General features: G+C 48.4%; 3 protein-coding genes across 3 annotated transcripts in view; 1 reads left to right on the top strand and 2 right to left on the bottom strand.

Moving 5' to 3' along the window:
• LOC8081256 overlaps positions 1–3,675 on the bottom strand; it is a 5,510-nt gene extending 1,835 nt beyond the window's left edge. The window contains exons 1-2 of the mRNA XM_002463694.2: positions 3,250–3,675; positions 226–474 (exon numbers count right to left, since the gene is read on the bottom strand). Of these exons, the coding sequence (XP_002463739.2) occupies positions 226–474; positions 3,250–3,489 (489 nt within the window). The 5' untranslated portion in view covers positions 3,490–3,675. The remainder of the gene's footprint in view (positions 1–225; positions 475–3,249) is intronic.
• Positions 1,120–2,351, top strand: LOC8061168 (glutathione S-transferase T3). The gene is made up of 3 exons (XM_002466250.2): positions 1,120–1,571; positions 1,647–1,922; positions 2,008–2,351. The coding sequence occupies exons 1-3, from the start codon at positions 1,143–1,145 to the stop codon at positions 2,323–2,325; spliced, it is 1,023 nt and encodes a 340-aa protein (XP_002466295.2). The 5' UTR covers positions 1,120–1,142; the 3' UTR covers positions 2,326–2,351.
• On the bottom strand, positions 22,234–24,043 carry LOC8061167 (indole-3-glycerol phosphate lyase, chloroplastic). The gene is made up of 5 exons (XM_002463693.2): positions 23,603–24,043; positions 23,026–23,502; positions 22,834–22,911; positions 22,653–22,712; positions 22,234–22,559 (listed from the first exon to the last, which is right to left on the bottom strand). The coding sequence occupies exons 1-5, from the start codon at positions 23,825–23,827 to the stop codon at positions 22,419–22,421; spliced, it is 981 nt and encodes a 326-aa protein (XP_002463738.1). The 5' UTR covers positions 23,828–24,043; the 3' UTR covers positions 22,234–22,418.

Below are 27,373 nucleotides of genomic sequence, written 5' to 3'. Positions count from 1 at the left end.
TCAGAGCTCCCAATATCCACTTTGTATTCTATATTTTTTGGCAAAACCACAAATTCTCATCTCCAACAACTTGGTATATGCACTTGGTATTTTGTCAACTTGGAAAAGAGGAGGCTCCGCGCGCGTATCCTTCCGCGCGCGTAGAGAGCGCGCATCGGCCTTCTTTTCCTCCCTCCCGCGCCCGCTTCTTTCTCTCCCGCGCGCGCCATCTCGCCCGCGCCAAACTCCGGATCCGCAGGCGCCGCTTCTTCTCCTCTCCCTGAAGACCGGGAAGCCTCCTCGCGCCGCCGTTCTCGCGTGAAGCCTCCTCGCGCTGCCGTGAAGCCTCCTCGCGCCGTCGTGAAGATTGATCTGCAGCCGCCGTGAAGCCTCCTCGCGCCGCCGTTCTCGCGTGGAGGAAGGTCCGGCGCCGCCCTCCAGCAGGTTCGTAGGTCCGGCGCCGCCCTCCAGCAGGTACGTTGGTCCGGCGCCGCCCTTCATCTCGTTGTTAGGGATTGCTTCAAGTTATTCTTTTGACTGAGACGGAGCGAAGGGAGGTGGAGCGGGAGGGAGCGCGGGAAGGGGAGGGTAGTGGGGTGGAGCGATGGGATGCTGGGGAGGGGCTGGAGGCGGAGGTGGATGAGGGCGGCGGGGGAGGAGAGGGAGGTGGGGCGAGGAGAGGCCATGGCGCGGGGGTGTGGGTGTGGGTGTGTGCTGGGGTGAAAGCGGCGGGCGGTGGTTTTTTGGGAGGACCTCCTTCCTCCCTTGACTCGAACTCGTTTTCACCTACAGCGAGTCCACCTGGCACCAGCATAGAGGCACTGCTCCGTCTCAGTCAAAATGAAGCTTGCTTGGGCGTAACCGGATATGGTGAATGCAGTGCCTGAACCTGGGCATCTCAGTCAAAATCTGAATTTGTTTTGCTTTGATTTACATGCTACTTTGCTCTAAGATTTAGAGTTAGCCCTTCACGTATACTGGAATTGCATCTGCCCAGCCCAGTACATATGAGTGTCGTTCTGGTAATTAGGATGACCAACTTTGCAAAACACGCCCAAAGCAGTTCCAGGCAACGATGTTTCTTTGATCAGTTGAACTATTTTTTAGTGATACAATTATATATTCTGGTAATTAGGATTTGTTTGTTTTGATCTGATCTTAGGATGGAAGGAGATGATGGAGAATTCCTGTCCAACATTCTTTGCAATGGAGAAGGGGTTCATGTTCCTGATTTGGGCGAGAAGTCCATTCCAATCACCGAAGACATTAATCCTGTTGAGGAAGTGCAGGCAAGCCGCAGTACCAAGGGAGGAAGGAGGTCCAAAAATTTTCATTACAAGGAGGATGAAGTTGTTTGCTTAGGATGGTTGAATGTTAGCAAGGATCCCATCAACGGGGCTAATCAATCGCGTGGAACATTTTGGGGAAGAGTTCATGCTTACTACGAGCAACACAATGAAACTGGACTTCCTCGTACGGAGAGTTCCATTATGCATAGGTGGTTGACAATACAATGGTCCGTGAACAAGTTCTGTTCGTGCTATGAGGCCATTCTTCGTAGGAATCAAAGTGGTACTACTATCCAAGACAAGGTATGACATATGTATTGAATGTTTTAGTTGATCTTATTTTTTAAATATATATACATTGACAATATATCTGTTTAGCTTAATGATGCAAAGAAGTATTACGCGGACTTAGATAAGGACAAAAAGCCTTTTGCTCTTGATCATTGCTGGAACATACTTAAAGGGGAGGACAAGTGGAAAGCCAAGATGGCAGAACTTGTAGAGCTTGAGAAACTAGCAGCAAGCAAAAAGAAACAGAAGACAACAAAGGTGTCCAGGCCAAGAGATGAAGGAGCCGGCAATGATGTTGAAGTCATAGCTGGTGATGTTGGACAAATTGAGCCTACTAGGAAGAGGTCAGATGGGATAAAGAAGGTACATAATTATTGTCAAGCATTTTATGTATTTTACATGTATTTTTTCTTCATGATAAAACATTTATTTTTGAACTTATCTGTAGGTAAAAGAAAATCTTAGGCGAGGAGGTGGTGAGGCTTGCATGGAAGCTTTGGAGAAGATGTGGTCAAAGAAAGAGGCCTACGACAAGGTCAAGGAGAAGGCCAAAGAGGACAGGTTCTTGGCGACACTAGAGATAGAGAAGGCTACGCTAGAGCTAGAGAAGAAGCGGGTGGAAAATGAAGCAAAGAAATCTGAAGCCGACTTGATGAAAGAAGAAAAAGAAATTATGTTAGCGGACATGACCTCCCTCAACCCGATGCAGCGTGATTGGATTGAGATTATGCAGAAGAAGATTCTCGCGAGACATGCAGAAAATTAAGTTTAGTTGGTTGAATTATGAGTCAATTTAAACGTTTGTCCAAGTTTAAGTTATGAGAATTGTCCAAGTTTAAGTTTATGAATGAGAATTAGGTGCTGCTGCCGGTGCTGACCAGGTGCTGCTGCCGACTAGGTGCTATTTTTATGAATTTTACCAAGTTAGAATACAAAACTGTTGGAGAGAACACTTTTTTTCACTTGCCAAATCAATTAGCAACTTGCTAAAACTGAAGATTTAGCAAGTTAATTTTACCAAACTCTTGGAGATGCTACGAGATGTGGCTCCTCTCCACATCCGGGTGATTTGATGTCTACGTCTGCGCAGCTCCATGGTTTGTGGCTCCACCCTCCCTCCTAAGGGGTGATTTTACCACATAAGTTTAAGCAATCAGGGTTGGAGTCACAGGAGCGATGGCTTGGACCCAGGGTCCATTAAATTTTATTCGCTAAACCAGGACCCCCAAAAGACTATTCGCCAACTACGGCACAGCTGCACCATACTCCCTCCATTCCAAACTAGAAGTTGTTTTGGCTTTTTAAGTACATAGTTTTTGCTATGTATCTAGACATATCATATATCTAGGTGCATAGCAAACCTATGCACCTAGAAAAGCAAAATGACTTGTAATTTGGAATGGATGGAGTACAAGGCAAGATCCCTGCAACTAAAAATTGGTCTCTGCTTAGCATCTCATCGCTACTCTGGATACAAATTTCTTAGTGCAGATGCCTTTGCTGAGAATGAACACTGTGGCAGCAAAAAAAAAAGGAAACACTGGTTTTCAGACTAGATTTTTACGGAGATTAAGACCAGCACAGTGTGTATTCGACATAATACCGCTAGGTTTGGACAATTCATGCAAGGAATGCACAGATTGTTCCAAACCCTGATCCATTTTCCTGCAAGTAACTGGGACCAACATTAGGTATTCCCTGCAACTAACCGGGACCAACACTGGGTATTGGCCACCACGGCTGCAGCAATCCAACCCCGCAACTCAATCAGGAATAGCAAGAGAAATGTGGGTGCTCGGGTGAATTGGCCCCAAGGGTTGCGACGAAGCGAACGTGAGGGCTCAAATGCACGCACCTTGCCTTGCTCCCTGAGGCTGGAGAAGGTCTCCGCGACGGTGAGCTTGCCAGCTGCAGCGTCGCGGTTGGCCATGGGCTCGGGGATGTGTTCCCCCTGACAGGGCCACCGCCGAGCGCCGCCTCCGTGGGGTCAACCCGTCAAGGAGCAGCCGTCGAAGAGGAGGCCTCGGCGGCGGCGGGCGGCAAACCGAAGGGCGAGGACACGGAGGGGAGCACACGCAGCTTGATTGCGACCTGCGATTTTGCGAAGGTCACGTGTGACGTGTACCAGTGGTTTATCTGTGGGCAGGGATCACTTACCGGTCGTCATCTCACTCATTAGGCAATTTCTAGATTTGATTTTAGCTAAACTAAATCTGAATAAATCGTGAGGGAGGCTAGAAGATTAAAAAAACAGAGAGTTTTGTAATAATATATTTCATTATTGGTCCATGTATTTTAAAACTATAAGCGATGTGATTTATTTGAGAGACTCTTTATTTGAGGTCTTAGAGCATCCTCAATAATTCTCAGAATTTCAATCGGTAAAACAATGAGTTTTCAAGTGGCTTATAAAAAAAAAGTTAAAGCACATTTGTTGGATTTCTTTCTTTTCAAAATCTCACTGCTTTAATATAGAAGCCAATTTTCCATCAGGCGTCCCTAACAAATTTGAACATTAAAAAACACACCTTTTCCTAAGTAAAGAAAAAACAATTTAGGGTCTTTAAACTACACTTGATTTTTTTTCTTCTCCCCTCTGAAGGTCTCAATCGCTTCTACTCTATCTCTTTAGCGTGGTAGAGGGAGGAGGAGGTGGACCTAGTAGCAAGGAGACAATTGAGACACTGGGATGAGGTAGACGCATACGCTCCTAGCCATGAGAGCTAAGCTCTGTGAACAAATTTAGGCTTATTTGTTGGATCCCTAAATTAAGAGGTTGGAAGGAATTGTGGGGAACTAAATCTCCAATAAGTCAATCTCCCTCAAATCCCCTTGAGAGTTTGTTTGTTTCATCCCCAATTCAAATGAATTGAAGGGGATCAAGGAGGATTTAATCCCCTACAAGTCAAAATTTCCCTCAATCCCCTTCCATCCACTCCAATCCACTTTGATTGTGGATGAAAAGTATAGACCATCGGTCTTTTTTATATTGAGAAAACTAATGAACAAGGTCTAAGGCTTTGTTTGGATGCATATGTGAAGCGCCCCTGGTAAACCAGGAACTCAAATGTGATACAATACTAGTCCCAGGAGGCTAGTAACACATTTATTACATCAGATAAGTTTCAGCGCAGTAGTCTCGATAAGCGTGGACAATGAAGGCACGCTATAATAATAAGACACCAAAATACAACATAGGTCCAAAGGACCCAGAAACAAACGATATCACAACCGAACATCTGACAAGTCCCAATGCCACACAGGCTTAGTTGGGTGCAGACACGACCTTACTCGAACGCCACTTCGGGATCGAAGTCCGGATCTTCCTCTGTTTAATAAAGCAAGGGTGAGTACAAAGTACTCAGCAAATCCAACCTTACCCTACGGAAGGGGATAACAATATATATGCATATGGATAAATCAAGGATGAGGCTTAGTTTTATTTGCATAAAGCTATCTTTTTACACATGCAAGGTTTTACTTCACAAATACTGTTGTAAAAGAACTCTTTTTCCACATATGATAGTATTTCTGAAAATGGGGTTTTGATCACAATTTTAAGTGTTGTTGAACCATTGTTCCCACAACACAATGACAGTCAACCATTTATTTCCAAAATCACACTCTCTCACATGCTTTCACTCATCCCAACCCATCTAGTTGTTGAAACCAAACCATAACCCGTCCGAGACCGCGGACACGGCTATCCAGATAGATTTACACTCTGCAGAGGTTGTACACTTTTCCCACAAGTAGGATACCATAACTTACACCGTCGTGCAAGCACAGATCCATCAAAGTCATTACCCTCCATAGCTAAGTAATGGCACTCACCACGGGAACACTAAGGCCACATCTCATGATACCACAATAATTCACAAAGCTCTTTTCATATATTTCCACAATTTCACATACATTACTTAGTGTCCCGTTGCACACCTGCCTCCAGGTGATTGCCATACTAACTAGAGGGATTTAGACTAAGCCTTTCCCATGCAAGGCGAGTGGTTGTACGATAAATGAGTTAGGCAAGATGAATCATCAACTCAGTCCTTAATCGAGACAAGGCGGATATCTTCACGCTTAACCCCGCAAGGTATAAGCCACAACACCAGGGCATCCCCAAAACAGATCCCATCCGCCCCATCTCTATAGTAATCACATCTATAACTTGTTCATTAACCCTTTCACAATACCCACAATTTATTTTCACCACTCACAACTTTTACTTTTAAAATCATTATATTTGGGAAAATATAGCGATGAGTATCCAGGATGAGTAACAAGTCCTAAGCATACTAAATAATAATATTTCTGTCATAGCATATTATTTGTTTCTAGGTTCGAACAAGACAATTACCGGGTAATATCAATTCAAGGATGGCTATTCAACAGGTTTTAACTAAGCAGCAAAAATACTTCGTACATATATCGTACATGCAATATTTAAAACGGCTTCTACGGGTTGTGTTTAAAAATAGGATCAATATGCATCAAAGGGGATCGGTTGGACTTGCCTCCGTCGGCGTCCTCGGCAAACTCCTGCTGACAGTCCGGGTCCTCGGCGTCAAACTCGCGGTACTCGTCTCCAACGTTCTCGTTTTTCGGCTCGTTCACTCCGTCAACTAAAATACGCGACGAACGACACAGACAACAAGCACAGATAAATAATCACATAAATTCAAATGAGCTCCAAAAATCATGAAATTAATATGAGAGGTAGATCATGATTTTAGATGAATTTAGGAAAAAGAATTATTAAAATCAGAGTTAGCATATGGTATTTATAAAATGGCCGGACTTTAATCATGCGAAAAAGGCTAACGATGATTAAGAAATACATGCTTCACGTGATGAATTTTGGCTGGTAGTGCATGCATGCATGTACTATTTGGTGAAGTTAATGCTTGTGGCCCACGCATGCATGGTTAGAGAGAAATTAGCAGGGGTCATTAGAGCTCTTCTGTATGTTATGGTTCTATTCGTGGAGTTCTTAGCAGTGAATCGGTACAGACAAATATAAGAAAAAATACAGGAAAATACTACAGAAAGACAGAGAAGAGCAAGGAGATGCTCATGAGCTGCTCACCTCGTCTTGCGACGACAGTCGAGCTCGGCTTGTGCCTATGGCCGTATACGGTATACGCGAAGTGAGAGCGAGTGAGCAAGTGAGTGAACGTGTTTCTCGGGTGGTGAGAGTGAGCACCCGAGGCTGGCTTTTTATAGGCCAGAGGAGTGAGGTTATGCCGCTGGTGCTCAGCTTCGTGCCATTAGAATTACTACTGTAGTGCATGGCTATACAGGACGACAGGACGGTGGATGATGCCTAATTTTCATGCAAATGGCAATGTCTCATTTGCATGCACGGTGTGTGCAAATGGACGGTGCCTAATCACCATGTCCTTGCATGCAGGTGTATGCAAATGGACGGTGCATGCTCGTCCTGCATGCATGCATGAGATATATATTTGTGTTGGTGCACTGCTATGTTTTCTTGCATGTAAGCTTGCTGGTACTCGCGGTTATTTGTGCGCGAAAAAAAATATGGATGGATTAGATAGAGATACTATAGAGCTCAAATTATTTTATAGTTTTTAAAATATATTTTGAAAATAATTTTTAATGCGAGTGATTTTTGAATGTGAATTTTTGGGATGTTACAATATGTATCCACTTCAATACATATGTGTTGGAGTAGATTGGAATAAAAGTTAGTTTAATTCTACTTCAATTTATATCAATACATGTGAATTGAGGTGGATACATATGTATCTAAATTAGGTCTAAAGGAGAAACGGTTCAAGGTTGAAGAAGAAAAGAGAGTTGTCCATTCCTGATAGGACGGTAGATAAAATCGAGCGCTAATTGCCAAGCTGTTGTAAAACATCCGTCTGTTGGATAAGCAACTTCAATCAAAACCAAGGTGGTGCACAGATTAAGCAACAAAATAGACTTGTCTTGCGAATTTTACTATGACAATATATGTGTAGACATTTGGACATGGGTTCGGATGTCAAATTCGGTGAAAATATTTGAACAAACAAATACGTATAATCCAGCAAGGGAGTTGCCACTGCCAAAACAGGCAAAGACACACTAGTTAGAGGATCGATGCTGCGTGGCGTCAGCCCAAGACGTTGTGGGCAACGTCAGCCCACAGTGTGCTTCCGTTTCGGTCGCGGCCATGCATGGCCCATGGGGCTTTTCTCTCAGTGGCCTGCCTGCGTCGTCCCTCCTGTGGCTGCTGTGAGCGACGCGGGGCCCCGGCCTTTCGATGACGACCAAGGCCTTGTTTAGTTCCCCAAAAATTTTGCAAAATTTTTCAGATTTCCCGTCACATCGAATCTTTAGACGTATGCATGGAGTATTAAATATAGATAAAAATAAAAACTAATTGCACAGTTTGGTCGAAATTGACGAGACGAATCTTTTGAGCCTAGTTAGTCTATAATTGGACAATATTTGTCAAATACAAACGAAAGTGCTACTATTCCTATTTTGCAAAATTTTTTGGAAGTAAACAAGGCCTATCGTGCCGAAAGTCCCAAACACGTGAAAAACCAAAGTTTCGAGTCGGCTGGTGCTTTGTGTGCAGTAACATCTTATTACAACCATAAAATATCATGCGTTCCGTCTTATTTATAGTCTATGATTAAATAATAATTATTAAATACAAATGAAAAATGTTATAATATCTATTTTTTTTTATCTAACCAAGACCCAATGGCTGATACGGAAAAGGAAAGAGTACCATATGCCGCCGCCGCCTCCGCCTTGACGCACCATGCATGACGCATGCATGTGGGCGTGTCAAGTCAAGCTTACTACCCCGACAACGGCAAGAACGGGATTACTACTTTGAAGAGTCAATATAGCCTGATACTGATAGTGACGATAGCTCTAGTTCCAAACCAACTCGTCGTGGCCTTGGCTCCCCTGACGAGATGATTAACGAGGGGTCGAGCTTAACCGACAAAAAATAGCTATAGCTCTAGGACTAGGTGGCAATTCTTTGTACATGGACCGAAAACAAAAGGAGATGGAGACATTAGAAACAGCCACCGCTATATGAAACATGCGAGTTGCGTGCTGTGATGACGACATGCACAGCCACCGTCACCGCAGCTGGTTGGTAACCAAGGTTGTGATGACGAACCCCGATATCATCCACATGTTCGCGTGCTTCTTCTTCTTCTTCTTCTTTCGAGGAGACGTTCCCGTGTTATATATATGATCCTATAATTAAGGACCCTGATCCTAAAATACTTTTTTTTCATTTAAACGAGAAATTGAATGTTGAAGTTTATCTTGAAAAATTTCTTACTTTTTACGTGTGATGCGTGATGCGTTAAGTAATGGAATGGAACCCCTCTCAAATGACTGAGTTGTGATAATAATTATTACCTTGCTACTGTTTATTTATTGGACACCACCATGTTATTCCTTATTACTAGAAAACACTCTAAACCTAAATTCTCAACCAAATGAAAAATGTCTAGCCATCGAGGTGTAGACTCTAATCACCATATAATAACCACTGAATCTATTTTGTTTTCTACATACACCTTGCCATTATAAAAGTACTGTAAAAGTAATAACTCCAAAATAAAACTAGATTTAAAATTAACCACTTCTTCTTCCAAATAACTTAAAGTAACTCCCCTAATCATCATCTGAATTATCCACCTTCACTATTATAAAAGTAATCTAAAGCGCAACTACTAAGTTTACTCAAAGTTACCCACCTCCACAATTGATTAAACAACAAAAATCTAAATCCTCCAAATTACCTATAACTGCCACTATAAAAAAAGTGACCCAAAGTATTTGTGTATCTACTTTTGTCATTGTTCATGTACAAGAACTTACTTCAAGTATATATGTGTCGACGAAAGCTAGTCGGCAGTCTACCTTGGGGTATACCCACGGTAGTAGTTTATCGTTAGACGGTGCGCAAACTACGAACTCGGTGGTGACGCAAGACGCGGACAAGCTTTTTATCCAGGTTCGGCCGCCGAGTTGGCGTAATACCTACGTCCTGCGTCTGGTTGTATTGATTTGTGTTGAGAGAATATGATGTCCTAGGGGGGTCCCCTGCCCCTCCTTATATAGTCTGGAGGGCAGGGTTACAGATCTGGAAACTAATCCTAGTCGGTTACAATTGCCATGGATAATTCGATATCAATTCCTATTCTAACCGACCAGAATCCTGCTTGATCTCCACATCTTGTTTCCTTGCGCGGAACTCCAGGTTGTCGGATCAAGCTTTGGACTCGTCTCGTAATGGGCCAAGCCTCCTGGCCCAAGTCCAGCCGTAAGGGTATAGGGGTTTATACCCCCACAGCTAGTCCCCGAGCACCATGTATTATGGTGTAACACGCCGTCTTGAGCTTCTTCGATCAGTGAGGCTTGACGTCTTCAGGAAAGTTGCCCGAACAGTTGCAACGGTATTCTGACCAACTCAAAAGACAGTTGATCAACGTTGACATCGAAGAAGCAGGTTCAAAGAAGCAGGTTGTTCGAAGAATGCATGGTGCTCTAAATTTAAAAAAAGATTTCTTTCCTGGTGAAGTGTGCCCACTTTACTTTTTTGAAAGGTATAAACATCAAAAAAGCAAGCAAATTCACCGCAAGGTGAAGTGTGCCCACTTAGTCCCCGAGCCTGGTAGTAGGTGACGCAGGCACGTGGTGCCAGGGTCAAAACAAAAGTCCTCAAAGAAATTCTGTAACTGAGATGCATCGCCAGATGCATCGTACCGATGTAGTCCCCGAGCTTGCTGGAAGGCGAAGTATGAGCCTTGTAGCAAGGTCTAAAAAGTGGAATTTACCAGTCTGACTGCAATTGAATAGATTAATCGACCAGTCACCAAGCACCAAGTGCTTTTTAGAATTCTGTGTCGCTGTACTGTACGACCAGTCCCCGAGCATCGAGTGCTCGGTGGTCGGTGCAGTTCTTTAAAGCGTCTAGCTGATAGACTGGGCGACCAGTCCCCGGGCGTCGAGTGCTCGGTGGTCGGTGCAGTCCTTTAAAGCTTCCAGCTGATAGACTGGACGACCAGTCCCCGAGCGTCGAGTGCTCGGTGGTCGGCGCAGTCCTTGAAGTTCCGAGCTAATAGACTGGGCGACCAGTCCCCGAGCGTCGAGTGCTCGGTGGTCGGCGCAGTCCCCGGATTGTTGACTTTCTGGCGTATGTGTCTTCTTGTTTTTTGAAAAGATCTTCCCAGTTAAAGTTGACGCGACGAGGCCTCCTGACGGGGTGTCAGACGGATGCATGAAAAGTTGCGCCTGGCAACTGTGCAGCCGCCTTTGCATGGTTTGAGAAAAGGAAACCATCAATTGGTACGAAAAATCCACCGCATTAATTGTCTATAATCATTGTAAACCGAAACGCCGCGTCCGCCGCATGGCCCGCCCACTTCCCGAGAATTCGGGAAGTGGGAGAGGTGGAGTTGCGGGTTATAAGGGCCTGATAGTTCCGCCTGTACTGCTTACCCTGCCATTGCTTTCAAACCTTCCGCTCTCATCTCCCCCAATCGCCTGCATCTTCCTAACTCAAGCCCACATTCGCACCTCTAATGGCGAAGAGCGACTCCAGGAAGAGGGCCGAACTGATGGCCAAGGAGTGGAAGAAGTCTCGCAGCACCACGAAATCTCTTGGTGACCTCGTCGATATGGGGCTCCTGCACGGCCCGGAGCTCGGCGGCTGGAGGGCACCGGAGGGGGAGAGCTACCCCGACCCTCGCGCCGGTGAGATCGTTGTATTTGAAGATTTCATTAAGAGGGGCTTTGGTGTTCCTGTTCATCCTTTTCTTCAAGGTCTTCTTTTGTACTATGAGATCGGGATTTGCAATCTGCACCCGAACTCAATTCTCCTCATTTCCACTTTTATCCACCTGTGCGAAGCCTATGTTGGCATAGAGCCGCACTTCGATCTTTTTCGGTATCTTTTCTGCTTGAGGAAGAAGGGAGCAGTTGGAGGCTCCAAGGTTGCAGGTGGAGTATACCTCAACCTTCGTGATGGAATGAAGAATCGCTACCTGCACTGTCCATGGAACACTTCCTTGACCGAATGGTACAGGAAGTGGTTCTACATCAGGGAGGAACCGGGCAGCTCCACATTCTGCGACGTGGGATACATTCCTGAGAAGAGGATGAGCTGGACCGACCGCCCGGAGTTCGACGGTCCAGTGGCGGATCTCATGAAGCTGATCGACTGGTCGCGCCTGGACGGGCTTGGCGTGGTCGGCAACTTCATTTGTCGTCGGGTGATGCCCTGCCAGAAGAGGGTGCACTCGGCGTACGAGTATGCCGGAAGCGTGGACCCGACCAGGATGCGGCCAGAGATCTTGGAGAAAGCGGAGGTACAACAGCTGTTGAACGAGCTGTTTAACTTCGCGGACGGAGGCTTCATCCGTGGCAGTGATCGGGTGCAAGCCTTCAAGTTAGGACGACCAGCACCAAAGGTATGTAGCAGATTATTTTGTTTTAGCATTCGTATATCGTCGGCAGCTGACTCCTCTCTGTTGCTTTTGCAGATCGGCGATGTCGACCGGTGCACAGTGTATGTATCACTGGCACCGGGGATGGAAAATCCTGCGGGAGAAGACCCGCCAGAGGAGGACGCTGCTCGGTGTACTCATTACACCAGCAGTGAAGAGGACCAAGCCCGCCCCGTTCCGACCTCCGAGGAGAGGGTAGCGGGGAAGAGGCCATTGCCGGCAGATCCTTTGCCGACACCGGAGCTGCCAGCGGATCTACCGGCAGAGAGCAGCCAAGCATCGAAGCGTCGTCGGCTCGTGCGGATTGTTGACGACGACGACGACGACGAGGAGGCTGCGCCGTCGTTGGTCCGACGGCCCCGGGGTCGCCCAGATAATGCGCCGGCCGCTACTGATCGAGTGGCCAGCGACGCCCCTGCACCGCAAGTTGTCGAGACGGGGGCGCAGGTGCCGACCGGCCGGGCGAGGAGGAGGTTCACCGCCACCCACCGTCGATCAGACCTGTAAGTGTTCGACTTACGTATTTTGGACTCCTCTTTGACTTTTTTTTTTGAAATTTAACTTTTGTTCCTGTAGTGCGGCATCGGATGTCGACCCCGGCCAAACTGCCAGCCAGGGAACGGGCGAGCCTACCCGCGGTTCTGGGGATGCGGCCCCCCAGACCATAGAGCAGCCAACAGCTGCAGTCGCGCCTGGGAGCACCGAGGGGCTCCCGAGCGCGGCACCGACTACGACAAGCAGCCCGACCAGGGCTGGAGAGGCTCCCCCAACTGACTCCTCAGAGAAGGGAAGATCTCCGACCGCTCCTCCTGCCGGGGGGAGTGAAGTCCCCACGCCGCCCCGAGCAGGAGCCTCTTCGGCTGCGGGCTCCCCAGGTCTGGTCCAAGGGCCAGTAATACCTGGGACCACCACCGGGGGTGACGCAGCACAGGAGGAGGAAACCCGGGCGGCCTCCGATGATGAGGTGGAAGAGATTGAGGGTCGTCCCCGTGATGGCCGCCAACACGTGTATGTGTGGCGCCAACGCGGGGATCACTTTATCGGGCATGAGGAGCTCGCCGAGACCGAAGAGGCCGCCAGGGTGGAGCGCGCGGCCAAGCGCCTCGTCGACGAAGTCAAGGTAAGCGGCTTTTTGTACTGCTGTACATTCTATGCCTTGTCTTGCATGGTCATTATATGCTTGCTTTGTAGGGCGCAATGAAAACGACGAAGTACCGGAAACGGTGCTTTGACCAGATAGAAGGCGTCATGGCCGAGAACAAGGCCCTTGCCGCGGAGGTAGACCGGTTGCGATCGGAGGTCGGGGAGAAGGTGGCCGAGATGAGTGCCGAAAAGGAGCGTCGTCTCGACCTCACTCGTCGTTTGGCCGATCAGTACCGACTGCAAGAAGGTTAGTCACACGCTCCGAGCAGCTTTGCGTACTTGTATAGTTTGCTTTGCTGACCAGTTTATGATTCACGCAGACTTGGAGGAGGAGGTGGCGCGCCTCCGACAAGAGAAGGAGCAGCTCAGCCAACAGCTCGCCGGTGCGCTGGAGTCCGGGCGGCGAGCAGTAGAGGAATAGGGTCGAAAAGACCGGGAGCTATCTGGTAATGGGTGCCGCCTTGTTGGTTGCTGCCTGCCCCTTTGTTTGTTTGGTATGCCGAAAATAACGCTTCGTTTCGTTTGCAGTGCTCAAGGTGAACGCCAAAAAGCACCTGGATGATCTGATCAAGGACCGGGACTCCTGGAAGGTCAACTGTTGCAGGATCTGGAAAGGAGTGTCCCCGGTCCTAGACCTGATCAGTCCCGAGCTCCCGGAGAGCCAGCCCCGCGCGCCGCAGTTGACCCCAGTCGAGAAGGCGCAACGGGCGTGGGACTGGCTCCAGCAGTTTGTGAAGGACGCCGGGGAGTTTGCCGGCGCGCACGTCCTCAGCATGGTGCGCGCCCACTACCCCCTGGTCGACTTGAGCAGGCTGGAGAAGGGGTACCCGAAGGAAGTCGGCCCACAGGAAGCGGACGAGCTTCGGGGTGGTCTGCTGGACTTGTCGTCGACAGTGATCGGCGACATCAATCTGTGCGGAACGGCCACTCCTCCAGACCAGCCGAGTTCAGATAGGTCGGCCAGGGAGTTGTCGGGCGCGTCCGTTGCGGGAGATGGGCGGTCGACGCCTGCGGTCTCGACCAGCCAGGCGCCGGTGGCCCCGACCCCTTCGTCCGGGCAGCAGGGCCAGGCGGGTGATCAGCCCGAGCAGCTAGGCCAATAAAGTAGTCTGTAGGAATAGACTAGTGTCTGCCCGTCGGGGTATTTATTGTAAACTTTGTATGTAAAGTTTGTAATAAAGTTTACTTTTTGTCATGACTGTTGTTTTGAGCGCTGTAAGAATATCTGAGTGACGTGTCACCGTATTTGTCTTGGTTGTCGCTAAGAGCATCCATTGCAGGAGTTTTGCCGAGTGCTGTGTGTGACAAGGTATAGGCAAAAAAAAATAGAGAATTTCATTATCAAAAATTATAAGATACTTACAAAAGAAAGTCATTAAAACTTTATGGATAGAAACGTCGTAGTTTGTCGATGTGCCAAGAGTTAGGCACTCGTGTTCCGTCTGGGTATGCCAATCTGTAGGACGTAGGTCGTGTGACCTCGGTCACCACGAAGGGTCCTTCCCAGGGAGTGGATAGCTTGTGCATTCCCTCCTGGCTTGTTTTCCATCGAAGCACCAGATCGCCGACCACGAAGGAACGGTCCTTGACGTTCCTGTTGTAGTATCGCCTGACTGCCGCGAGATATTTTGCTGTTCGGAGACATGAAACTAAACGCTTTTCCTCCATGCAATTGATTTCGAGTTCTCTGGCGTTGTCGGCGGTCGCCTGGTCGAAGTGCTCGATTCTAGGAGATCCGAAGTGTATGTCAGATGGCAGGACCGCCTCTGCACCGTACACCATGAAGTAGGGAGACACCCCTGTGTTTCGACTGGTCTGAGTTCGGAGGCCCCAGACCACTGCCGGCAATTCTTTCATCCATCGACCGGGTGCTCTGTCGTTTTCGGTGTACAACCTTTTCTTTAGGGCGTCAACGATCATTCCGTTAGCACGTTCGACTTGACCGTTGGCACGTGGATGTGCCACTGACACATATTTTATGACTATGCCTCTGTCATCGCAGAAATCCCAAAAAGTGGTGCCAGTAAACTGAGTGCCCAGGTCAGTGATTATGCTGTTCGGGATGCCGAATCTGTGTATGATTTGATTGACGAACTCCACAGCCTTCTCGGAGGTTGCCTTGACCAGGGGCATGTATTCAATCCACTTGGAGAACTTGTCGATTAACACGAAGACAAACTTGAAATTGCCCGGGGCTGGTTTAAATGGTCCGATCATGTCAAGCCCCCAGCAAGCAAAGGGCCAAGACGACGGGATGGTTTGAATTTCATGGGCAGGTACGTGGGTCCTCTTAGCGAAAAACTGACATCCTTCGCAATGCCGAACCAGTTTTTCTGCGTCGCCGACCGCGGTTGGCCAATAAAAACCTGCTCGGAAAGCCTTTCCGACCAGCGTTCTAGATGCGGCGTGATTGCCGCAGGATCCAGCGTGTATGTCCTCCAAGAGCTTGATACCATCATCTTGGGGTATGCACTTGAGCAGTACTTCGGAGCTTGCGTTTTTCCGCATGAGTTTTCCGTCGACCAGGATGTAGTTCTTTGATCGTCGGATGAGGCGCTCGTTCTCTGTTTTGTCCTGAAAGCCTGTCCCGTCTGATATGTATTTGATGAACGGGGTACGCCAGTCACGCCCACCGGTTGTCGGAGTGGCGTCATCTATGAGCATTGCCTCGGTGGGTTGCTTGTCGACCAGGGGGGAGCTTACGCTCGGCTCATGGATGTCCTGGACGAAAATACCCCGCGGGATTTGGGCCCGAGATGAGCCTAACTTTGACAACGCATCTGCTGCTTGGTTCTTATCCCGGACCACGTGGATGTACTCTATGCCATAGAAGTTAGTTTCCCATTTGCGAATTTCTTTGCAGTAGAGATCTATCTTCTCATGGGTTGCGTCCCACTCCTTGTTGAGCTGGTTGATGACCAAAGCGGAGTCGCCATAGACATAGAGGCGCTTGACCCCCAGTTCAACGGCTAGTCGTATGCCATGCAAGCATGCTTCGTATTCGGCGACGTTGTTTGACGCCGGAAAAAGGATCCGAAGGACGTAACGGAGTTTGTCCTTGTTGGGTGATACGAACAATATCCCAGCGCCTGCACCGTTGATGTTCAAGGACCCGTCAAAGAACATTGACCAGTGGTCTGAGACATCGGGAACGGAAGGCTCGTTGAGATCCGTCCATTCGGCAATGAAAACGACCAGGGCTTGAGACTTGACAGTGGTGCGACTCTGGAACTCCAGGGAAAATGGACATAATTCCATTGCCCATTTCATGATTCTGCCATTGGCGTCTTTATTGCGCAGGATGTCCCCGAGAGGGAAGCTGGTTGTCACCAGGACTCGATGGCCGTCGAAGTAGTGCTTCAGCTTTCTTGACGTTATCAGGATGGCGTATATAAGCTTCTGTATTTGTGGGTACCTGGCCTTGGACTCGTTTAAGACTTCGCTTATGAAGTAAACGGGTCTCTGGACCTTGAAGACGTGACCTGGTTCATCTCGCTCGACCACTATTGCCGTGGAAACAACCCTGTCGGTTGCAGCAATGTAAAGGAGTAGGTCTTCATTGGGCTGAGGCGCTGTGAGGACAGGTGGTGAAGTGAGGAAGGTCTTAAGCTGAGTGAACGCAGCGTCGGCTTCCTCTGTCCAAGAAAATTTTTCTGACGATTTCAATAGTTTGAAGAAAGGGAGGCCTTTTTCTCCCAGCCTTGAGATGAAACGACTGAGGGCGGCCATGCATCCGGTTAGCTTCTGAATATCCTTGACGTTCTTCGGTGGTCGCATGTCGAGTACGGCTTTGACTTTTGAAGGGTTTGGTCGTATGCCGTCGCGACTGACGACGTTGCCGAGCAGTAGACCGGAAGGAACGCCGAAAATGCATTTCTTGGGGTTGAGCTTCCACTTGTACCTATTGAGTGCCTTAAAGGTTCGGTCTAAGTTGTCGATTAGGGTGCTCGCGTCCCTTGTTTTTACGACCACGTCGTCCACATAGGCCTCGACGAGGTCATCGCGAATCTCGTCGTGGAGGCATTGCTGGATGGCCCTTTGATAAGTGGCCCCGGCGTTTTTAAGTCCGAAAGACATGGTAGTGTAGCAATATGCGCCGAAGGGTGTGATGAAGGATGTTTTGATCTGATCTTCTTCCTTTAGCGAGATCTGGTGATAACCAGAGTAGCAATCTAGAAAGGAGAGGAGTTCGCATCCGACCGTTGAGTCGACCACCTCGTCGATGCGAGGAAGACCAAAAGGATCTTTAGGACAGTGTTTGTTGAGATCGGTGTAATCAACGCACATTCTCCATTCATTATTCTTTTTGCGTACAAGAACCGGATTGGCGAGCCAATCGGGGTGATACACTTCTTTTATGAATCCGGCTGCTAGAAGCCGTGTTATTTCTGTCCTAATAGCCTCCTTTTTGTCACGAGCGAACCGTCGCAGTTTTTGCTTGATTGGTCTTGCGGTCTTCGAGACATTTAAGGAGTGCTCGATCAGGTTTCGTGGGACACCGGGCATGTCTGCGGGTTTCCATGCGAAAACGCTCACGTTGTCCCTTAGAAACCTGACGAGCGCGTCTTCCTATTTTGGATCCAGGTTAGCCCCGATGAGGGCTGTCTTCTCGGGGTTGCCTTCGACCAGCTGCACTTCTTTGTACTCCTTGGATTTCGAGTTCTTTCTGGCTGTCTCCTGCTCAGGTAATCGGAGCTGGTCGGGAGGCAGCTGTGCGGCTTGGTTTGCTGTTTCCGCCATGCGGATTGAGAGGTCGATTGCCTCGGTGATCTTGAAGCTTTCTTCTTTGCAGGTGTACGCGGTGTAGACGTTGCCTCTGACGGTTAGGACACCCTTCTCCGTGGGCATCTTAAGGACTAGGTATGAGTAGTGCGGGACTGCCATGAACTTTGTCAGCGATGGGCGGCCCAGTATGGCGTGATAGGTCCCGTCGAAATCCGCGACTACGAAGTTGATGAACTCCGTCCGGAAGTGATCGGGTGTGCCGAATTGGACAGGCAATGTTATCTGTCCGAGGGGCACTGAACTTTGACCTGGCAAAACCCCCCAGAATTGGGCGTCGTAAGGTTTTAGTTGTGCCGATGATATCTTGAGGGCGGGCAGGCTGTTGCGGAAGAGGATGTCGATGGAGCTTCCCCCGTCCACGAGCACGCGCTCGAATCTGATGCTATTGATGCAGGGATCAAGAATCAGTGGGAAACGACCCGGCTCTGGGATAGCGGCCCACTGGTCCTTCCTGCTGAACGAGATCTCCCTGTGGGACCACGCGGGAAATTTCGGATCTGCGATCAGCCCGTCCGTGCTGTCTATGTTGAGGCAGGCTCTCTTTAACAGCTTTCTTTCTCGCTTGGACTCAGTGGAGACCTTGCCCCCGAAAATGGAGTGGACCACGTCGGTGGGGCTGACGTATTGGTGTCGGGGGTCCCTATCTTGGTCCTCATCCTCATCTACGTGGTCGTGCCCGTCGCGCTTGTTATTTTTCTTGGCGGAGTCCTCTTGGGCGGCCCGCCGTGTATAGATACTTTTGAGGACGCGGCACTCTTCCATGGTATGGTTAGACTTTGGGTGTAGCTGGCACGGTCCCTTCAACGTTTTGTTGTAGTCGTCTTGGTAGTCCCGTCGTCCATTGGGACGTTTGACCGTATTTACTTCGTGGTCGTAGTCGCGAGGGCGCTTTCCTCTGAAGTCGTCGCGGCTGTCGCGCCGCCGATCCCAACCCTCTCGGTGATCGCGGTTGTCGGAGCGGCGGTGATTTCTGTTGTCGTAGCGACCACGACCGTCATCTCGCCGGGAAGGCTGGTCGGGGCCTCTCGCATCGTCTCGGATTAGTTTTTCTGCGTCATCGGCATCGGCGTAATTTTTAGCCGTGGCGAGGAGCTCTGCTACCGTTGATGGGCGCTTACGCAACAGCTTGTTCCTCAGCGCTTCATGGAAACGCAAGCCCTTGATAAAGGCTGAGATGGCCTCGTCATGAGAAATCTTCGGGATTTTGAGGCGCATATCCGAGAATCGTCGGATGTAATCGCGCAGAGGTTCATTCTTCCTGTCTCTTATCCTTTCAAGGTCATACTTGTTTCCGGGCTGCTCGCATGTGGCGATGAAGTTGTCGATGAAAGCCTGGCGTAGCTCTTCCCAAGAGTCGAAGGAGTCCTCGGGCAAGCCGAGAAGCCACTGATGACCAGCCTGGTCGAGTACTACGGGGAAGTAGTTAGCCATGACGTGCTCATCTCCTGCCGCTGATCGGACGGCGATTTCATAGAGAGTGATCCAGTTCTCTGGATTTTCCTTGCCGTCGTATTTTTTAAGTTTTTCGAGCTTGAAATTGCGGGGCCACACGACCTGGCGGAGGTGTGAGGAGAACTGTCTTAGGCCCGGAGGACCGTGGGTCGCATCGTACTCGATGCGGCGCAGGTTTTCGTGGGCTGCTCTCTCTGCGGCGCGCCTGTTGATGCGGTCCCGGGCATCTTTGGGAGGGATGTTGTGGCGGAGATCCCTGTGTTGATCTTCTTCTTGGCCGCGTACGCCATGAATTTGCTTGCGGCGGCCATCGGCGTCCCGACCACCATCGTCGCGCCGCGAGTCCCCTCGACGGTTGTCGGGGGAGCGGCTGCGGTGACGCCTGCTGGGTGAGACCTGGCTACGATTAGTCTGGTCGGAGGCGGCTTCCGTATAAGAGACGTCCTGGACTCTCTTGAGCAGAGTGGCTGTCTGTCCCATTGCGGCGATCAGGTGTGCTCGGATGCTGGTCCGGACTCCCTGGCATTCGGGGGTGTCAGGAAGCCGATCCAGGTTGGCCATGGCGACAGCCACGTTGGCGCTTGGCGTTTTGTAGACTGGCTGGTCCCCGACCATGTCAAAGGCATCGTTGAGGTTACTTGGTGGCATCTGTTGTTGCTCGTCCGCACGCCGTCGGGCGCGATCGGCGTTACGCTGTTCACGGAGTTGCCTCTGGTCATCTGTTTCTCCGTCAACGGCCGGTTCGTCGGCGCTGACATTGAACACAATATCCCCTCACCGGGGGGGGGGGGAATATCGGGAATCGGTCGAAACCCGGAGGGTGTGAAGGAAAATCCAGGTCGTAGCCCTCGTCTTCGGTGTTTATAACCTCGGTGGGGACGGAGCCGGTGCTTGAGTTGGTGCTGGAAACCCGGCCGTCCCGTAGCTCTCGGATTGTCACCATGTTGACATGGTGACGATTGTTCCTTGTCGGCGACCAACCCGCCTTGCTGAAAACGGATTGGACATGCTGTGAGTAAACAGAGGCCGAGTTGTTCAGGCCGCAAGGATAGTCTTCCTTTTTGAGCTCGACGGATCGTCCTGAGGGGGTTGAGGTTATCGTCAGGGACGTTCCCAGCCGTTCGTGTGTGGCGACACGAGTTGGCCGGCGGGATTTCGAAAAATCCGCTCGAGCAGCTTGGTCGGGCCGGCGCAGAACTCCATCTATTAGTTGGGAGACTTCGAGTAGCTTGGAGTCAGCGCGATCGAGCGCTTGGAGGAGGTCCGAGCAGTCGATCTCCTTTCCCTTGTAGAGTGGGAACGGTGGTCGGGCGCTTGGTGCCGTCATGCGTGTGGTCGGAGACGGCGTGATCTCAGATTGGATCTGGATCTCTTTCGGAACCGTGGTCGCGAAGCCGACGGTGAACGTGAGGCCTTCGGGCACGGTCGCGGAAGCTGGGATCGTGACCATCTTGTTCGCCGGAAAAGTTGCACGCACACCCCCTACCTGGCGCGCCACTGTCGACGAAAGCTAGTCGGCAGTCTACCTTGGGGTATACCCACGGTAGTAGTTTATCGGTAGACGGTGCGCAAACTACGAACTCGGTGGTGACGCAAGACGCGGACAAGCTTTTTATCCAGGTTCGGCCGCCGAGTTGGCGTAATACCTACGTCCTGCGTCTGGTTGTATTGATTTGTGTTGAGAGAATATGATGTCCTAGGGGGGTCCCCTGCCCCTCCTTATATAGTCTGGAGGGCAGGGTTACAGATCTGGAAACTAATCCTAGTCGGTTACAATTGCCATGGATAATTCGATATCAATTCCTATTCTAACCGACCAGAATCCTGCTTGATCTCCACATCTTGTTTCCTTGCGCGGAGCTCCAGGTTGTCGGATCAAGCTTTGGACTCGTCTCGTAATGGGCCAAGCCTCCTGGCCCAAGTCCAGCCGTAAGGGTATAGGGGTTTATACCCCCACAATATGTGTCACAATTCGCACCATGTATATATACAGAAAAGCGATAATCATGTATCTTCATGTCCAGCACAAACCCGAAGCTAAGGTTCTAACTAAACATGTCAAATGCACATGGAGCTTTGATGCAAATAAAATCTATTACGACTAAGCAAATATAAGACAATATATCCATATGAGTACCGTGTTAGAATGCAAACATTTTAAAATTTAAAGAGAATAAAGCTAAGCCATTTTTTGGCATTGGGGCCCAAATTTCTCTTTAGATTATTTTTTTTAAAAAAAAGAGTTACTAGCACATGCAGGAGCATGAGCCAATAAGGTAGTTTAAATTAAGGTGGCTTGGAAAAATGTGAATGGGTGGTGCTCCCAAGTTTTTTCCAAAAAAAATAAAAAAAATCAACGTTCAAAATATCACTGGCTTTGATTTTTAACACCGCACTCTGAAATTTGTACATAAAAATATATAGTTTGCAAAAGATCTGATAGAATCATGATATTATGATCTGATCAAACAAAAAGGGATCCTAATAGTAACTAGGATTCCTCCATACATCAAAATCCTACACATATTCCCCTCCATTTCAAATTAGATCTCAGTTTAGTTTTAATTTGCTGTACTCTGATTCGCAAATCTTCTGAAAAATATGATAGTACTATCATTACAAGTTCACATAAATGCGTATCAAAATTTCATGAAGAATGTAATGAAACTATTATAGATATTGACTCATTATTCTAAAATATCAGCTACACTTTAAAAAGTTTCAGTTAGGACAAACTCAAAGTGAACTATAATTTAGAACAAACGAAGTAACCACTGAATGGCAGCACCGTGCAATTCAATAACGCAATGTTGATTTTTGTATTGAGTTAGGAATCGCTGAGTTTTGTATTGATACCTTTTCGTTACAATGTGTACAAAGCAATCTTGCTGAATGGATCATTATTAGTTGTCCTACTCCTGCCAAGATTGTTTTTCTAACGTGCATGCTAACAGCCTATATATTGCGTCATCCGACTAGTTCACTGGCATGGTAGTGCGTTCTTCATGCTCCTGGCATATTTCTCTAGCCTCTTCAAGCCTTCTTTGGGAGAGGCTGCTTCACCTAATTGTCTCACCATTGCACTGCCAATGATCACACCATCTGCACCCCACTCTGCAATCTGTCCATGTACAATATATACTGTTAGAATTTGCTATAAATTAAGTATGTGAGTAAGTTTTTGAGACATTATAGTTAAGTTTTCCTTGATTACCTGCTTTACATGCTCAGGTTTCGATATGCCAAAGCCAACAGCAACAGGTTTGTCAGTGACCTGCAAACAAAAACACATGCTAACTCAGTGACAGTGGAGTCATGTCTCGTTGTCTGCAGGGTAACAAAAATGAACGAAAAATGGCCTCTTTTTTTCTTTTTCTTTGGCAAGATTGTATTACCTGTTTAACCTCCTGGATGAGAGATTCGACACGTGTGTTCACGTTTGCGCGTGGACCTGTAACTCCATTGACGCTCACCTGTGATGCATGGGTCAAGTAGGATGAGCATGTTGTCATCATCAAGTTCAGACGCTATATATATAGCTAAACATTGGGCAGTAAATTTGGTGTCACTGTCACAGTGTCACTTACGAGATACACGAATCCTTGTGAAGCTTTTGTGATCTCCTCCATTCTATCCGCTGGCGTAGATGGTGTTGTGAGCAGCACCAGCTCGATGTTGTTCTTGATGGCTTCAGTCCTGAGAGCACACGAGGCTCCATACGGGAGATCGGGCACTATGAGGCCGTGCACGCCGGCGTCCTTGACGGCGGCGGCGAAGTCGGGCAGGCCCCAGTGCACGATGGGGTTGAAGTAGGAGAAGAGCACCACCGGGCAGGACAGCTCCGGCGTCACCTCCTGGAGCATCGCCAGCACAGCGTCCGGCGTCGTGCCGCTCGCCAGCGCCCGCGCCGCCGACGCCTGGATGACCGGCCCGTCGGCGTAGGGGTCCGAGAAGGGCACGCCGAGCTCGATGACGTCTGCGCCGCACGCGTCCAGGAGCCGCAGCGCCTCTGCCGTCGTCGCCAGGTCCGGGTCGCCGGCGGTGATGTACGGGATGAACGCCGTCTGCGACCACGCCGGCACACCGAAAGCTCCAAATCAGTACTACGTATGCGGAAGCCCAGCCTGGTTAATTACATGCATAGGAATAGTACTATATACGTACCTTGCCCTGCGCCCTGAGCTTGGACATGGTCTGCGACACCGTCAGGCCGGCACCGGTGAGCCTGGCCGGCGCCGGGGCAGCCGGAGCTACCGCGGCGACCGATCTTACAGTGGCCACAGACCTCCGGCGCCCCGGCATGGCGACCCGCTTCGGGAGCGGCGACGACTGTACCGCCGGGGACGAAGACCACCGGGAGGTCGATGCAGCCTTGATCGCGGAGGCCATGTCTCTAGTATACGCGTACGTGTTCTGTGGTTGGATGGATGGATCGGTTTTGGTCCGGTGGTTTATCCGCTACAGCAAAGTCGGTCACTGTGGCTTCGCTAGCTACACGATCGAGCAGAGCTGTGTGCAAGTGCTCAGCTAGCTCCTTGCTCGAACTCTGGTCTAGAACAACACTGGCTGTAGGATCGGATGAGAATGAGATACTGGGGATGCTGGTGCCCTGCACACAGCTTATATAGCAGCAGCAGCAGCAGCAGGATGGGAAGAGCCGAAGAGAGAGGCGACACCCAGTGATGGGGCTGATGAGGCGCAGCAGGAAGTTGCTGATAGATAGATAGCTCCGGTCGTTTGCTAGCTCCTGTCCTCATCAGTCATCGTGCAAAAAACGTGTGATACTGGTCCCACATACTCACTCCAGGTCCAGGGTTCTGCTCTGCTATAGGGGCAGCAGGTGCTTTTCAAGTGGTGAAACCGTGAAAGCTATGGGTGTCCTCGATCGCAACTGACACGTACGCGGAAACCTTGTGCGCGTTTTTTTTTTTCTATATAAGAACAAGACTTCACGCTGTATTTCACTAAGAACAAGGAGACTTTTTGTGTTGAAGGCTACCAGCTGGTGAAATTATTTCAGGTTATATGCATATATCATGCCATTGCCCCGTGTTAGTCTATAAGATCCAAATGAACATGCCCCAAGTTCCTAAACAGGTACCCGGCCCCGCGCACATTTACTGAAGATAGCTGCTCATGATATGGAACCGTTGCTGTAATACCATGTTACACACTACCACATTGTGAAACCATGCTATGGCAATATCCCATCAATTTGTCCACCCCTGTTAATTTATTTATTAAGTGAGGTCTAGGAAAGGTACGAGTCCATAGCAAGTGGAATAGACACATTGAAAACCACGTTTGTGACACAAAACTTGTAAACAAATATAGGTCTTGTTTAGTTCCTAATTTTTTTTGTTTTTAGCTACCATAGCATTTTTTTTTATTTAGCAATTATTGTCCAATCATGGACTAACTAGGCTCAAAAGATTTATGTCGCGATTTATAGGCAAACTATGTAATTAGTTTTTGTTTTTTACTATATTTAATACTCTATACATATGCCGCAAGATTTGATGTGACAGAACCATACTACTCTTGGATCAGTACACATTAAAATCCATGCATGTTTTTGGTTTTTAGGGTGAACTATAACAAGGACATCGGAGTGTGTGCACAATCAATCAATCCTGGGTCTAGTCTCGGTCGAAATGATGATCTTGCAGTGACAGCATCGTGCGTTGACATTCAGCCATAAATTAATTAAACTAGCTCACCCAAACATAGTTTAAGCAGCACAGATAAGGGATACAGCACACTGACATCTAAACGCTCACTAAACATTGCTACAGTATTATTTCTCAGAGGTGCTGCACGCGTAGGCAACAAAATCAGCAATAAACAAGAGCTGATGCAAGTATTTTTTTTCTCTCTAGTCAACACATGGAAAATGCTTTACATTTAGTGCCTAAATTGTCGCCGTCCAGCCAGATCACGAATCTTGAACGGATTTCTCAACAGAAACCTATCCTTTGATGTGCCAATTAAAAGTTCATATAGTTCCTAGTTGGCACATGTAATTAAAAGCCAATTGGTATTTTCTTAATTGAGAATGAGTTCCAATGAAATGCGTGTGTACACGACTACACGCTTAGCTGGCCGGTCAATCCATTTTTTTTCCTTCGCATCTTCATGTTTCTATTGAATTTACTGTTTTCCTCCAATTTTGCATCTTAATTAATTGTCACTAGTTAGATTAGCAGTTCAGTAGTCATCTCTCTAGAAGGTACTACTAGTGGGTAATTAGGGCTGTGTCACAGTTGACCAGATTGGCCTTGGGGGCTTGGGCTCTCTATTAGAGCGACTCAGTACTAGCCGTCAAAACTAGGCCTCTACTTTTAATTTGGGTGCTTCCCCTACTCTTGGGGCTTAACTTTTTTGCTTCAACTCCAACAGTAGCACCCAAATTCGGGCCCCCCAAACCTATTCCAGAGAGAATGCCAGAAGAGACCCACTCATCATTGTCTTTTTCTTCTTCCTCTTTCTTCTTCCTTTGGACAGGGACACAATTAGAGAATCGAGCCGGTTACCGTAGGGTGTCATGCACATGCAATGGAAGAGAGAGAGGAAGAGCGCGCTGGGGCTAGGACAAGCGATGGAGGATGGGGGCTGTCCTGTTGGGCCAACAGAAATGGGGTCTGGAGGAGAAATATGGGTGCCCAACCAAATATGGGGTCTGGAGTAGGGGTCCTGTCCACATTTAGTTATTGGGGCTTGAGTAGGGGCCTGCTAGAGTTGCTCTTACTACTTCAGACGAAACACACACACACACACACACTAGTTCCGATCTTGTTTGAAAATATGCTCTCATATAAGACTAGCCACCACAATATAGCGAGCGCTGGCTAGGTTAGGATCTCAACTTAGACAGTTAGACTCATCATATGGAGAAATGTAATTTGGTGGAATTGTCAATTGCATTGATATAAGCCTCATTGATGATTTATATAGAAGTGCATTGCTTAGATAAGACAACCTAGAATTACATGATGCTAATCTATCATGTCTAAAAATATCTCAATATACTTTAAAACAAACAAAATACACTTGACAATCCTTAAATTTTGAAGGCCATGTCATTTAGGTCCCAAACTTTATTTCTTATTTTTGGGTCCCTAAAGTTGTATTGGCGCTCTGGCGTACTGTAGTTTCAAAAAGGTTTCAACTTGCTCCATATGCTGACAAGGCATGCAGATTTAACATTGACGTGGATCTAATATGACGGGTACATTACCTAAACTTGCATGGTGGTGCCATCTATATATGTCAAACTCCCAACATTACATATCTAGATCCTCAAACTTCTTAATCAGCTCGCATGAGGTATCTAAACTGGCACAATAGTGACATTTAGGTCCTTAGCTTCCAAAAGTGCAGATCTAAGTCCCTAAACTTGCTAATTAGGCCATAAAAGATCCAAATTATCATTGTTTGCGATAAGCTACTTGAGTGGTTGTTGAGAATGCATCTTGCATGTGTGGGCCTCAGATGTCATCCCTCTCTCTCATCTTCTTCCTTTACCCCTTGTATTCATGTCTCTTATTATCTCTTTCCCTCCCCCCACGTCTCCAATTTGAATGACACTCCCTGTCTTTTGGTCTGGTGGCATCCAAACAACACTTTACAACAAGCTACTAGAGTGTGGATCCGGCCGCCAATAGAGTGAAGCGTGAAGAGTCTGACTTGCCCATGATCGACCACATCAAATCTAGCTTAGGTGTGGCTAAGATCAATATGTGTGTTGGAGGATAGGAGGGGCATGTGGAAGCTAGGTATCATCACTTAGCAGCGGTACTACTTTTGCTACTTAGAGATGCCCTGGTTGTTGTTTTGGTGGACTGCTATTGGTCCTAGTGCTTGTGCTACGACGATGCAAGAGATAGTCATGGCGGTGGCACGAGGGGCACGAGGGGGTGGGGAAGGAGATGAGTG

Source organism: Sorghum bicolor, chromosome 1 (assembly GCF_000003195.3).
Source record: "Sorghum bicolor cultivar BTx623 chromosome 1, Sorghum_bicolor_NCBIv3, whole genome shotgun sequence".
Classification (NCBI taxonomy): domain Eukaryota; kingdom Viridiplantae; phylum Streptophyta; class Magnoliopsida; order Poales; family Poaceae; genus Sorghum; species Sorghum bicolor.
The sequence above is the reverse complement of the archived record's forward strand: the minus strand, read 5'-3'. Positions and strand labels throughout refer to the sequence as shown.